This window comes from Triturus cristatus, chromosome 9, assembly GCF_964204655.1.
Source record: "Triturus cristatus chromosome 9, aTriCri1.1, whole genome shotgun sequence".
NCBI lineage: Eukaryota > Metazoa > Chordata > Amphibia > Caudata > Salamandridae > Triturus > Triturus cristatus.
The window spans coordinates 1,120,089,363-1,120,105,286 of NC_140592.1; the positions used below are offsets into that span (position 1 = coordinate 1,120,089,363).

At 40.3% G+C, this 15,924-nt stretch overlaps 1 protein-coding gene across 5 annotated transcripts in view; it reads left to right on the forward strand.

Annotated features, from left to right (window-relative positions):
• The window catches only part of MDGA2 (MAM domain containing glycosylphosphatidylinositol anchor 2), a 1,462,473-nt gene that overhangs the window by 950,338 nt on the left and 496,211 nt on the right, over window positions 1-15,924 (forward strand). For all 5 annotated transcript variants that reach the window (XM_085627023.1, XM_085627026.1, XM_085627025.1 and 2 more), the window contains exon 8: window positions 7,042-7,335. In XM_085627023.1, coding sequence (XP_085483149.1) covers window positions 7,042-7,335 — 294 coding nt within the window. The remainder of the gene's footprint in view (window positions 1-7,041; window positions 7,336-15,924) is intronic.

Genomic DNA, 15,924 nt, shown 5'->3' on the forward strand with positions numbered 1-15,924 from the left:
CCCATCATGACCCCTAACACCGATTAGCAGTGCAATCCGTCATCTGCGATGTGGGACAAACCAGAAAAGCAAGGGTTAACTAACCCGGACTCCTCCTTTATACAGGAACAGGAACACCCCGAGAAGGAAAAGAGCCAATGGAATGAGGACCCGGGAAACAAAGGCGGGGCATCCACCTTGAATAGAGAACCCGGAACATGCTGGGCAGGAGGAAGAAGGTGAACAGAGACCTGAAAGAAGGAGCCTGTTGAGTACTGTGACGGAAGAAGTGATTCCCTGCTCAATGGTATTTGAGGACGACGGATCCAGGGCCAGCGCCGTCATCGAGGAAGAAGCAGAAGACGTGCATGCAGAGTCCGAGACCTGGTCAGAGAACTGGTGGACGCCCCGGGAGGACGCCTTCTCACCACTGTAACTCCGGAGAGTTATGGCTCCCGCGGTACGTGTTTCGGGAAAAGGGAAAGAGTGAAGGGGGGAGGGTGTTGTTGGAAACGGGTGTGCGGGATTATCGGGACTGTTTTCTTTGTTTGGGAGGGGGGAGCACAGTACCCTTTACCTTCTCTGTTGGAGTTAAAGCTATAGAGGTCTTCTGCTTTGGGGCTTCAGAGGGCTATAGGCAACCCTATAATTGTGACCTCTTAAATGGCCACCATTGACTAGGGTGAAGATTTGCTTTATTTGAGCGCTGCATATCTATGCTCATTTCTCTTCGCCACCTGAAGCCAAAGGGGAAGGAAATGTGAAAAACCTACCTTTTTTTGGGCACGTGCCGTTGACACTTTCTTCCACCCTGCACTTTAACCCTGCTTAGAGCACACAGTGTTTTCTCCTATCACCTCTGGAATTGGTGACGCTACTCTTCTCCTTTTATAAATACAGCTGCATTCTGGACAGTCAGACTTACCGCCTTCTATTTCTTCTCTTCCCACGGTATCCGGGGACGTTTCCACCACTTGCCTGGAGATGGAAGGAAGAAAGAAGGATGCCAACCACCCGGAAAAACCCCAAAGACACTTACCTGTTTTGATTGAGTTGTTCTCTGACAATAAAATCACGCCATCGTTGATCCACGAATAAGACCTCCTCGATTCTTTTTCCGCCCGTCCCTCTCACATCATGAGTGCACTTTTGGGGAGCACATCATGTGCCCCCTGCACACACTTCCATGGGCAGATGTTCCAGGGGACCCTGTTGAGACCCATTTACATGCCTTTCCACCAAGCATTTCATGGCGGGTGCCCTACCATGAAATGCTTGGAGGAAAGGCAGGTTGGAATCTACTTAGCAATGCAAGCATCAGCACCGCTGCAATTCCCGCCTGCTTTCCCAACATCCTGGATCCTTATGGTACTGGCGGTCTTGTGGTGGTACTACCATTACCATTGTGATTGGGTGGGAGGCCTGACACGATGGTGGCGGTGGGACACTAGTACCTGTGAATGCAAACATCAAAATCAGGCTCTAAGTCCGAAAGTAAAAATCTTCACTCTGACTTCCGCCAGTAGATCCCCACCGAGGACACTTCCATCTCGAATATCGCTGGCTCCCTTGCCCCACTGAACTCTTATCTTGTCAGATATTTTTCTTCAAAATTTCTTCTAAGTCCAAAGGTAAGCAGAGTGTGGGACAATCCACTTAATGTAGCCGACCCTTGCTCCATTGTGGTCAGCCATAACGTTCGACTTTGCCCGGGTCTCACACAACTAAATGTCCGCGGTTGACGATTTGATCTTTTAGGTGCTATTTTACACTGAAAACTTTATTCATAACTTAACTTCTAATAAGTGGATTTTTATCATTTTGGGGTCAAATAATTTATTAAAATGTTCTGTATTTTTCAAATTTGGTGTGGGATTTTTCTTATGTTGTGATATCATTTTATTACTGTTAGGACTGCATAAATACTTTACACATTGCCTCTAAATTAAGCCTGACTGTTTTGTGCCAAATACCAGAGGGTTAAGCACAGGTTAATTTAAAGACTTTTTGTGGATTCACCTGACAAGGATTATGGTTGTTGCTTGAGTAGGGTTAAAACTCCCTCAATCAATAACCCAATTTCTCACAGTGAGGAACAAGAAATGCACTGTAGATCTAATTAATTTCTGCTAGGAAATCAAAGGTAAGTCACGATATGGAGGTGCTGAAGAGTGAGAAAGTGGCATGAATAGCCTTACAGCAGCTATTCTCCTGTGAGCCCTCAAAAACAGGCCACCATGGTATAGCAAACCAATCATGCATCTGTTTGGAAAGACCACAACTTACAGGCTTAAAATGTTACAAAATAGATTTGACAAAGCTTGAAAAATGATAATAGATCGATAGGAAGTATATACCACTCTGTCTATGTGATCCAACACAATTCAGAAGAAACATTTGTTAGATCATGCTTTCTATGAAGAGAACGTGTGACTAAATATTAAAGGTGTCTATGCTTCAACACTCTTGCACTTAAATATGTGGAGTTGAAGCAGACACCTATGGTATGAACCTAGTCATGGAGGACAGTTGTATGTAAAAAATGGAAAACGTGATGTAGCAGTCTTTCAGAGGGTTTTTTACCCATTTATCTGCACCTTTCTAACCCAATTTTGATGCTATGTGACCAACCCACATGGTCTTTATATGTGCCAATTGTTGGCATTCAGGTGAAGACCGGTGAAAAGGACTATGCATTTCCAATAACTAGCTAACTTAAGCTTTGGGAGCTCTGGCAAGAACATTCCAGATGCTGCATTCCTGTTCCTACACCATCCTTATACACACACTTAAGATAGTCCTAATAGTAAACCAAGACATATAAAATGTATTTCTCAGGAATGCTGTAGGACATTATCTTTCAAAGTGCATTGCATCTACCCTCATTTGTATTCCTTGGCTTGACTTGAGACCTATATGTAATTTATTCTTTATTGCTTCCCAACAAGGTCACTGTTCCTCCTGGAGTTTATATGTAATGTACCTCCCACAGTTATGAGTATGTTTTATAAACATAATCCCTATAAAAAAAGAATCTTCTGCATTACTTCCATCTAGCACATTCTATTCTGCAGTGCCATATTTTATCATTTTTACTAAATATCTCCTATACGCATGCATACATAGTACCTCATCAGCCATTTTTACCTCTTTTATGTATTCTCCTCATTGTTGTTTTTGATGTCCATTCCCCCTATTCAGCAGCCGTTTCTCCTTCTTCCAGAAGCTCTTGTCAAGGTTGGGGTAGGCATCCTAAACAGATAGGAGCAAATATATGTTTCTGTTCAAAAATGTTTTTCGCCTTGTCCAGTTTCCTTACCCAAACAATATAACCAATAGTTAGACATTGGTTTTCTGTTTGGCAGAGGAATGCAGCCTAGCCAAGCAGAAACTGCAGTCCTAGTCAGGGTAAGTCAGGTACACACCATAATTTAAACCTGTACTCACTCTCAGGTTGCCTGGCACAGAGCAGGCAGGCTTAGCCTAATAGGCAATGTGTAAAGTATTTATTCAACACTTCAAACAGTAACACAGTGAAAACACCACAAAAAGTTTAGTTTAGAAAAATGGATTATGATGCTATGAGTAAAACAAGACCAAAACGACAACAATCAAATAAGTAGGAGACAAGATATGAATCTTTAAAGATTAAAAGTGAACAATAGTGCTTTGCCCTATAGGTCTATCTGGTTGTGCTGGACACGGGCAACGTCAAGAGTTCAGTGCGACCACGATGGACAAAGTACCTTGACCCTTGTCACAACAGAGAGATGCGGGGTGCAGCCCAGTGATGAGTTGGTGTTGATCCCACACAATAGGTGAATAGTCATTTATCACCACACAACGATGGTGATGCGCCGGTTTCAAAGACAAAGTGCCTGTTCCAGGATGCGTTTGTTCTGAGTCCGATACACCAGGTGTCTCCAAGCATTCGAGGGGCTGCATCGATCAACTCTCACTGCAGTGGCAGCAATGCGTTGGTTCAGATGCATCAATTCTTATGGTGATGCGCTGGTTCCAACCACGATGCACCGGTTTGGTTCCCTCAACAACACCGATGCACTAATTCTGCTACATGCAGCAGAAGATGTGTTAGATCCACTGGAGAAAGCACCTGGATCCACTTCCAATGGATCAGGCACAAGAGCAGGGTGTAAGACTTTGATATTCCTGACTATTAAAACCGTAGGCAAGCCAGCATGGCTTTGGAGATCACTCTGGGTTCAAGTCAAACAGTCCAGTTCTTCCTAAGCAAGGCAGAGGGTAGCAGGCAGCAGGGCAGCACTGTTCTTCCAAAGCAGCAGACCAGCAGAGTAGCAGTCCGTGTAGCAGCACAGCAGTCCTTTTTCCTGGCTGAGTATCTTCACAGGTCCAGTAGTGCCTGCTTTTGTAGGTCAGAGACCCAGTACGTATACCCAGTTGTGCCTTTGAAGTGGAGGTGACTTCAAGAGTGGCTGTGAAGTGCACAGAGGTCCTCCCTAGAAGCGCTGACTTCAGACTCACTACAGGGGGGTTATGCAGTCTTTTGTGTGGGGACAGGACACACTCTTTTCAGGTTTACGTCCCAGCTCCTCCCTCTTATCCTGCCTAGGATGGTCCATCAGTATGTGGATGGACACTCAGTCAAACGTAAGTTTTCTTTGTGTGTGGCTGTCTAGGGGGAAATGCACAATGTCCAGCTGTCACCCAGGCCAAATGTCAATTGGAGACAGGCTATAGGCACAGAGGTCTCAGATCAGAAAAATGCCATCTTTCTAAAAGTAGCATTTTTTAAAGGATAGTGATAAATTCATCTTTGCCATTCAAGAGGATTTGTCTTTGCCATTCCAGTGATATGAAACATGACAGAGATACTCCTTCTCAATCAGGAAATACAACTTGTAAGTGTAATATGTAATTTCCTATGAAAGGGGTAGGTCTCACAGTAGTGAAAAACGAATTTGGATGTTTTTCACTACTGCGAAATGCAAAACTTAAAAGTAAATTTCCTAACATTTGATTACACAGCACCCTGACCTTTGAGCTACTTAGGTCCTACCTTAGGGTTGTCTTATATGTTATAAAAGGGGAGTTTAAGGCTTGCAAAGGGGTGTTGAATGCCAAGTCGATATAACAGTGTAAAGTGCACACACAGGATTTGCAGTGGCAGGCCTGAAACATGTTCAAAGTGCTAATTGTGTGGGTGGCACAATCAGTACTGGAGTCCCACTAGTAACATTTAATTTACAGGCCCTGGGAACATGTAGTGCACTCTACTAGGAACTTATAGGTAAATTAAATATGCCAATTGTCGATAAGTCAATCAAATAATTTTTTATGGGAGAAGCACATGTACCTTAGCACTGGTTGGCAGTGGTAAAGTGCTCAGAGTCCTACGGCCAACAAAAAAAACTTCAGCAAAACTGGAGGCAAGCAGGAAAAACGTGTGGAGGAAGAACACCCTAAGGCTGTCAGATCTAACACCAATCTATTATGAATTGTGTAAGAGTAATAATGCAGACAAACTTATTTTTTTTTAAAAGATTGAAATACTTTTGCCTTTATATAAAGTAGTTGATACAATGTGGATGCTTTTTTTACCCTTTCCTTGTTGAAAGAACTGTTTGCCAAAATGTCTTCTTATTAGAAATACCAATAATCAGGCTGATTTCTACAGCTTGGGATTTTCATCAAGTTTCACATAGTTGGTTCTATGATTTTTGAAGGTGTCTATTTTGATAATTTCTGTACTAATAATGTTAATTTACTTGGAAAAATAATGTTTTATTAAATATAGGTTGCAGACAATCTTAGCACATTTATGCAGCGCTTAGGAATCATGTTGCAACTTCACAACGATTCACATTAATCATTGAATATGTTCAATGCCCTTTGTCTTTGGTCTAATGGTTAATTTCCAACATAAATAAATTCATAATTTGAAACTATAGAAGCAGATAAAAAAGAAATCAAAATAAGGGATTGAATGTTACATACATTAGTAGGAAATACTCCATGCAGGGTTGTTGACACACAATTTGAGTAGTAATAAGTCTTACATATTAATGATTCACTGCCAACTGGCTTTAACTTAAAAACATTTTGAATTAAGTATCATCTATATTCCTTCAAAAAGAAAATGAAAAATAGGTATCTCTGAACCAGCCTTCACTTAAATAAGATAGACATTTCAACCACAATGTTTTTATTCTTATTCTCAGCTATGCAACGTTATTCACAACCTAAGCAAGTTTATTTGACTCCAATTAGAAACCAACCCCTTTTGAAATGTTAAGGTGGGATGGTAACATGAAACCGAGAAATACATGCACATTATGACCACTAATACTTTATGCGATTTTAATGTAAAATATTTAATAAAATTGCAGTGGAGTTTCAAATCATTCCACTTAATAGGTATTTGGGCTAAGCTTATTTCAATCATATCTTTAAGTTAAACTTTTTTTCATCCCATGAATGAGAGTAATTTAAAAAACTTAATCAGGTGAATGAGACTAATTAAAAAATCTACTTCTCCAGTTTCTGATTTGAGAGTAGAATTCAGTGTTGGGAGGAGATAAAGTATGTTGTTGTTAGTTTGGGAATTTGCAACTGCTATTATTACTATTCCATATCTAGCAAAAAATGTACATTACTCACAACATAGTTCCATATTCTATGGCTTGTGAAACAAACACAAATCTTAATAGTGAGTGTGGCTCTTTAACTATTGAAAATTGAAGCACAATTTCTCCAGTATGTCATTTATTACCATTGTACGGGAACATTATTTATTTCATTTAGGAAAGGATTTTTTTTATTTAACAATATGGTTTCCATTACTAACACCTGAGCTTATTTTAATGTTTTAAGAAAATGTATGATTTTACTTTTGAAACTCATTCCATTTCAGAAATCCTATGAGCTAATTTGAATCTACTGTCAATTATATATTTAATTGCCTTCCTTGAAATACTGCAGACTATAATTGTGCAAAATATAGACTGTGAAAATCCATACAAACATTCATTTTAATACACTTTTGGAACTCACCTTGTGAAATATGTGATTTTTCTTTTCAAGTTCCACCCAATCTGACTGTTCCAAAGGAGAAGTCCCCTATGGTCACAAGAGAGGGAGACACCATTGAACTGCAGTGCCAGGTGTCGGGCAAACCAAAACCAATCATATTGTGGTCCAGGGCTGATAAAGAGTTCCCAATGCCAGATGGATCGATGCAAATGGAGAGTTATGATGGGATTCTGAGGATTGTAAATGTTTCCAGGGAAATGACTGGATCCTACAAATGCCAGACTAGTCAATTCAATGGATTTAACGTGAAATCCAGGGAAGCCATGGTCCAACTGATTGTACAGTGTAAGTACACTCCATTTGCTTGATGTTAAACAATTGAATTTTAAATGTACTAATTGTGTTGACATCCTAGCGTACAGCTGCAGAAGTATCAGCCTTTTCAGTTACCTGTGTCAATCATGTTTTGTATAAATATTCTGTGTTTCGGTGGAGTTATAAAAGTATTCATGCACAAAAGTGTGGAATATATGATGTGGGTTTATACTGCTCCACAGTGCAGGGAGTTACCTTTTCTTTCTGTACAATAAAACATTTTAATTATGGGTTGGTACGGTCAGAAGGTCATTGAGGAGATTGTCCCTATGTATACCAGAAGAAGAGAGTTATCTTTAAAGTCATTTTTAACTTCCACACATGTATCGGGACTACCCTTGATATTGTGAGGAATGAAATGGTTTCTTTAGCAAAATGTTTGAGCAAGAATAATCTGGACACAAACGTAGTTCTAGTGTGCAACCAAAGTCTGCATGGAAGGGTAATAATGGAGTTGTTTCACCAATGATCTTCAGGACTACTATCCACAATAAAATATTCCAGCCTTTTTTAATGAGAGCCATCCAGCATGTGATTGGGAGGTGATTTAGTTTTGTCTGGGGAGGTTGAAAAGGGTTTCTGCTGTGAAGTTATTAACTCTATCCAAAGTTGTGCTATCAATCCTTACAAATCAACCAGAATGTTTTCATGTTAATTGATTATTCTCATTACTAAAGCATTCACTGGGTACTCTGCTTTGTGGAAGAGAAGCAGGGAGTAAAATTTCCAATTCATTCATTATGGTAGTTTTGGTTTCCAGTGTTATATTGGGGTTTAAGTAATACTTGAAAGCTTTTTGTTGGTGGTCTGCATGTAATGAAAAAACTGTGAATTTGTATAGAGTGGACCTTTCAAGGCTATGTGGTATAAAGAACTTCGATTTTGGATCAGTGCTGCTTAAGTAAGTTGAGAGCCATTAATGTGACATGTTTGTTTTGGAGTCTCAAATAGCAGGCTGGAGGTGGATAGATTGAGGAAGATGAGAAAGAAAAAAATGATTTTATTTCATTGGCATAGTGTTGGTTCAATGGTTTGAATGAAGACATATCGTCTAGAGCAGCATTATATTGATAGAGAGCAGAAAAGGGGTTCTGTAAGTCAGCCTAAGATTTTAGCTGTTTGTGTGTGACGCACTGTGAGAAAATTACATTTTTCATAAGAAGTTTTGCTAAACTCATGAGCACGGCTATGTAATTAGTAATCTGGTGAAAGATTCACCCCACCAAAGTTACATTGTACTGAGCCAGCAGATTTCTTTACAGTGGTTTTTAAACTGACAATGCTAATCTGTAGCATAAATTTCATAGAACTAGTTTTACATGCTTTAGCCTATTTAAGATTTGAGACTAGTGTAGCAATCCACAAAGAATTATGTGTTGTGCTGAAAAAATAGTCACAAGAAGTGGGTGTAAATTACGCACAGGCATTTTGCCACCAATCTTTAATTTTGTGAATTGGCCTATCAACTAATTGGTCACATCACAAAATGTTCAGTTGCATTCGGTCACTAAAATATTTGACTGATGAATATTGATTTGGGAGTTCACTATTTGTGATCTCCTATGATGGGCTACAACACGGCGATGGTTCTCTAGACCGCCATCTCTGTTTACATTCCCAAATGAGAAACCTGTTTTCCTTAAAGAAACTGGTCCTCATATGAAAATAAAACATAGAGGGGAGCAGGCTGCCTGTTTACATCCAATTTGTCCATTAAGCTAGGAAAACAAATAGGGTAGTAGAAGTTAAAGTACACCAATGGAAAAAAGGGTTTTCTAAAAAAATATCTAATTTATAAAGGATGATTTGGGGCACATTTGACAAGAGGTTTCTTATTCTTTATACTCCGCCCTATTCTTCAACTGTTCTTGTCACCTTATTAATACTCAGGCTAAGACAGACTGTCTTAGTAAAAACCTAGTTTAAAAAATGTTTAACTTATTAACTTCTTTTGAGTTCATACTGTATGAATATTATATACATGAAATCACGAAGGAATAGACATATTTCATGCAAAAAAGAAAGTTACATAGTTGCTTCCATATCTAAAGTTTTTAGTAAAGGAAGCATGAGCAGGTTTTATGTAGAATGCAGAATGAAGGAGGTCAATAGCTAACACAAATTGGATGGCACAAGAGGGAATTGGTATGAAAATCAACCAAGTTCAAACATTTGGTACGTTTAAGGCTTCAGGTTCTAGCCAAACCCCAGAGTGCACAAACAGGACTAATTTGTTTTAAGTGGGGAAATAAATCCTGAAAGGCCACCATTTTCTTTCCTTGACCTAGGTCAATCTATTTGGGAAGAGCAAAGTTGACAAAGCAGCATGTTACAGGGCTTTTGCAATCAAAGTACACCTCTTTGAATGAGTATTAATCCTGTTGTTTAGACATGTATTCCATAGCTAATCTAATAATACAGACTCTTAAAATTCGAAGAGGACAGACTCTTACCCAATATTCTCTATATTTCACAAAGATACTTCACTACAGGTGGCTTAAAAAATCATCCTTCGTATCATTAATGATGCAATTGAAACTGTTTTTCTGATGATTGCAATTGGATATTCCACAGGTCCAATTAATAAGTAGATCTACTGTAATAATTACAGACCTTATGCCCTTTGAAATAATGTAATTTAAGTCTACCCCCTCTTTTGTTTCCTTCTTTCCTTTTAAGTTGCATTTCGCAATAGATTGTGTACCTCTGAATAGAACAATGAAAATGTATGAACATGCTTTTATGAGAAAATTTCTACCTTTGTATTAAAAATGAAGAATCTGGCAGAACAAATGTTCTCTTCTCTGCTGCTCTAATGTTCTCTTCTCTGCTGCTCTAATGTGTCCGGTGATATATATTCTAACTCTCTTCTAGTGCTGCCAATGAAAACGTTATTGCAGCAAAGTTTAAGGACACACATTAGAAAATGACAACACTTTTCTAGTGGTAATTTGGCTACAATTTTCTCCCATTGCTAAATTCTGAAAAGCGGCCTCATGCAGATTGACTTTTTAAGCAAAAATTGCAGATAGAAAGATTTTTGGCAGTGGTGAAATCCAGGCTGCATACTCTTTTCTTTCTAATTTGAAAATATTTATGGTTGGATTGCTGACAAGACTGGGGTTATACTGTAAATTAGACGAGTTGCCTACACCAAGTTAAATTCTTTAACTGCAAAAGTTCAAAGGCCAATACTCATAGATTTTTTTTTGTTGATATTTCTATGTTGAATGCTGTACTTTGTAATCATCCTAGGTGCGTTATTATTCTTAGTTTGCTTCATATTCTCTAAAACGGGGATTTCTCTTTTCAGAGGTTGGCCTTTAGCCAATGCATCTTGAACAATTTGAGGGTTTTATCCTTTTGACAACTAGTTACCATTTTCAATATTTTCTATTTTAGTATGTTTGATAGGAAGTTCTGGTTTCGTTGTCATGACATTCATGAACTGCTGAAGAAGAAAACACGGCTGTTCAAAACATTGGTCCGTATTTAGAACTTAGTAGAAGGGATGCTACTTCAAAGAATTATAGATATTTTATGCATTGTATCACAAGTGTCATAGGCTACAAAGCACTTCCAATACTTTGGACGGGACATCTACCACATTTGTGACGGAGAGTCCCATCCACCAAACTCTAAAAAGGTCCATAGTGTGTTAGTCCCAGTACTGTAGCAATTGTATTTGGATTTTTCAATTATTTGCTCAGGAGAATTCACGGTCATCTCCTGTTGTGATGCAGGGCATTGTGCTTAAATTAATGGAATGAAATGAAGTGTAGATTTGAAGCTGTGGGACTACTTGGAAAATTGGATAGCAATTTTGTGTTGCATGTCTTTCTAGTAGCCGCCAGCACTGGGACTAATCTTTTGCTCCTAAAAAATAAGGAGGGAAAACCTATAGGCTTTTAGCTTCTATAACCTAGGGCAAGTGACTGCCTACTCACCCTGTAACTCTAAAGTCTGAGGCTGTAATATCCATCTATTAAAGAGAGCGATTGCTGAAGTTACAAACTAACATTGTGAGATCTTTGTAACTTTTCATTAACTGACACTCACCAGACGTAGGAGATTCTCATCAATAAAATATGACTGTACATCCACTTGTATGAGACCAGATTCGAAAATGAGAAAACATTCAAAGTAGACATAGAGAAAGATGTTGTATGGACCTTGAAAATAGCGAAAGGCCTCATCAGATTGCACATCCACAGTATTTCACCTGTTGTTAAATTCCTTTGTTTTTATTAATTTTCTTGGGAAGTTGTGTTGAAAATGCACAATTGTCCCAGCCCCTTTTGAAAATGTTTAAGGAATGCAGTCCTCCTGTGGACGATCAGACTTCGTTATTATGTCATGACACCATTGGAACATGTTACGAGTGCCCCATCATTCAAAACTACTTTGAAGATCAGTGGCTAGTAATTACTTTTGTAAAAAAAAGTAATGTGCTATATAATGCACCATTTAGCCCATTTTTCTTCAAAATTGTCTTCTTGTACAGGTATTTATGCCCCATCTCCCTTAACGATGAACAGCCATCTCTGACACGCACCTTCATAGGGCAGTTTGACTAACACTAAGGTATTAGGTTCGGCTTGACAACGCAGATGTGTGCGCGGACTTATTGCTACCAATTCTTTCAAATATACACAGACAGGCGCACATACAGTATGCTTTGGCTACAACTCATGTTGCACAATCTAAGCCTATATTATAAATAGACCCGTAAACTGTTGAACACTATAATTGTTTTTGTTCTTATTGTGTAAAAGGATAAAATACATTCATTCGCTTTTGTCCATTTTCTGGCTCTCGTCAATTTTTCAAGCATTGGGTAGTGGAGTAAACCATGCTTGCTTCCGTATTTTTCAAGCTGACATCGGGGGGGGGGGGGGGGGGGGGGGCATTTGCTCCTTTTTTTGCATCCAAAGTGTAATGTAAAAAAGCGGGTTGGTAGTGAAAGTGTTTTTAATTCGAAACTAACATATGCTTGGAAGATATCTCGACGTGACAATGAAAGGCAATCCGTTCACGATGATGCAACAACAGAGATTCCCAAAGCTGTCTCCGTGGGACAGAAACATCAGCGCCCCTCGAGATAATCTGTTATGTTAATAGCATGCTTTGCGAACAATGCCTTTTGTGGCCGTGCATGTGAGCTCCTCTGTGTGAGTGGTCTGCGCCCTATAGCCCGTGCCAAAGTCCCAACCGTCCAATAAAAGAATGTGAATGAGGTGGGAACAATAGGGTCTGTGTGTGTGTGTGGGGGGGGGGGGGGGCTGCTGCCTTCTTCATCGTGTGAGCAGAAGCTTCTCCATTCAGAGCAGACAACAGTCTTTTGCACAGCCATGTTTGCGCTCTTCAGTTTGTCTACACGCAGCTTGACTAGCGCAAATGTAAATCGGTTGATGGCTGCGCTAACATGCACGTAACGTAGTGTCAATTACCACTTGCGTCTTCGCTTCAAAGCATCATGGCATCTCTTTAATCAATGTTGTTTTGAAAATGTTCACTTTCATATGCTTCGGCACGGAACATGTTAACCCAGTTCTGATAACACGCTGCTGTTTGAAAACCCGCCGTGAAAATGCAATTACGAGGTTTTTCTTTCAAGCGTGTCTTCACATGCTGGTAAATATAAAATGCCGTGCTTGCTGTAAATTGAATGCGCGCCGCCCCTAAGGAGGTCTCCCCGAGGATGGCGGCGTGACCTGGTCTTTCTAATACCAACCCGAAACGTCATGGCGATTAGCTATCGATTCGCGCAACTGCGAGACTCTTCGAGATCCCATGGGGCGGGGTCACGTCCACCCTTAACATTGTCATTAATTACTGTGACACTGGGATAACACTCGGATCTAGAAAGATCGTTACGCCGAATCGCAGTGGCCCCCTCTAGCATTAGGAATGCGGGCACTGACAAAGCCAATAGTTTTCACTTTCGTGTTCTTGTATTGTGAGGGGCCAGCATGCCACCATTTTAGAAAGGAAGCTGCTGCTTTCTAGGATAACTCATGCGCTACTACTGTAGGACAACGACAAGACCTACAGGTGCTTCCTGCTGAGACAGGAACAAGCCTGGCACTGTGATAAATACATTCCTGATTTCTTTTGTAGCTATATATAGTGCATACTCAGCTCGAGGGCTTTGGAGCGCTTTACACGGGTGCCAGATTCACTTTTTAAGGGACAGGGAGTTTACGAGATTTGCCCAGTATCATAGGTTGTTGAGATGTTGGTACCCAGACCTGATTCAGAAGTTCCAAAGCCACAGCTCTGGCCATTAGGCTACATCTCCTCCTTGATTGTATGCTTGATACACACATTGCACAAACCTTTCTACAATACAGCAGTGTACAGTATCAGGCGCGCAACACCCATTGGACTCAAAGGGCTTCAGCCCCTCCTCCCCCCCCCCCGTCGTGTGTGGCAGCCGGGGATGAGACAGCTTCCCGGGTACACACACAGCCGCACCCGAGCACTTCACAGGTCTTTAAAAGACCATTTGCATGAAATGAGGACTTTCTGTTGTTTCAGCCCTTCTAAGAGCCCCTGCAGCTCCACTCTGCCTATTGCTTAAAGATTCAGCCCCCGAAATGTTCTCTTGCCCCCCTCCCCCCCCCCCCCCCCCCCCCTAGTTGCGCCTCTGTACAGTATAGGGATTCTTCAATGGAGGATGGGGTGTGGAAGGCAGTGGTAACCGAGGAGGAAATGATGCAAGGTTCCAGGCCGGGTAAAGCAGAGCAGCTGCCAAAGGAGCTGGGAATGGTGGGCAAGAGAAGGATGAGCGGGAACTCCTCAAAGATGACCCACGCTGGGTTCGACTAGTCTATAAGGCAGTCAGGCAGTGCCCGATAGGCTGGTCTGACAGGTCAGTGTGTGAGCCATTCTTACGGTCTTTGTGGGCCTGTTTTATGGTCTGCTCGGCCAGTTTTACTGTTGGTTTTCTTGATATTAAAACAAACATTACCTGCAGTTAGATCAAATACTTGCAACTTGCAAGATACAGTGGGAACATATTTTGTACATGTGGGAACATACCCTTGTCTGCGCCAAGCTGTGCAATCTGTAGTCTAAGCACTGGAGACGCAGATACCAGCACCACAACTGTAACCCAAATTCCACTGATCACATTTGCATCGTTTAAAGTAATAATCGTATTCAACATACAATAGTAACCATTAAAAATGGATTGCAGAGCATTTAAAAATGTAATTCATTTGCCCCAGTTAGAGGTTGATGGAGTAAATTACTGCCTCTATGCTCTACATACCAGGTCATAAAGCACATAAGATTCCACATCTTGCCTCCAGAACCAGGTGTATGCATACTGCACCTCTTTCCTACACACCTGAAGATGCAACATGTGTTCTTTCTTTGCTCCCCACCAGGGCTGAACTCCCAAATAAATGTGGTTGGAGTACAAAGTGCAAGCAATGCCCAGTGACATGTCAGGAAGTGATGTCACAAAATGTGAGGCAGAAAACCTATCATGCTCCTTACTATAATGTGAATGGCCATATTTTGCAATTAAAGTTGAAAAACATTATGGCCATTCACATTATAAAGCACTTCCCCTACACCTGGAGCAAGCCTGGGAGCGATTTGAACCCCTTTCCATCATGATAGTGAAGTAAATCTCCAACCACTTTCAGTGTGGACATCTTGAGACTGTCTTTAAATGTATATGTTTGTGGGCTCTCCCAAACTCGATTGTTACACTTTGAGTTGGAGTTACTTCCTGAGATTTCTTTGCATTTGTGGTGGAGAAATTCACACTGGTAAATGCATTTTCACCTGCCACAAATCTCTTTGTGAATGCCTAGCTGGCATAAAAGGGTACATTCGGCTGTAAACTATACCTCTTCACCTTTTTGAATAGGCCCCAATGTGTGCAATCGAGATGTTAAGACTGAAATGTTAAGATCCAGTTCTTACTGTCTGCTCCTGGGCAAAAATAAAATTTTCCAGAACTGATTTTAAAAATGCAGCAAATATGACGTGGCTAGGAAAAGCACAATATTCATGGCAAGTGATTTGCAGTATCATAAGGAATTAGTTCCTTCCACAGATACAAATGGGTAAGATGGAGATTTTTTTGACAGGAATGAACTAATTTATGAATGACATTTTATTTTACTAAATCAATAATCATGAGAAGACGCTAAAATAATGTTGCATTAAAATATATTTTTGCTGTCTGTTGTAAGAATGAAAGACTGATTGTAAGTCAAAAATGCAGGCGAATCAGTGCTGAAACTCGAAAAAATTATTTTAAAATGTCTACAGTACATTATGGCAGCAAAAATTAAATATTTGAAAGGTCGCACCTAAAACGTGAGATGCCCTAAAGACACACATTTGTCAAGCGTGGGATAACCGTATTTGATCTCTGTCAGCTTCTGTAATGGATTGGCCATTGGGAAGAGCAAACACTTCAGTCCATCACGTCAATCAATATATTATGGGAGAAGGCAATCGAGCAAACTAGGTCGTTATTCAACACATGACCCACACAAAATATCAATTTAACAATTTTACAGTGACAACATCCAG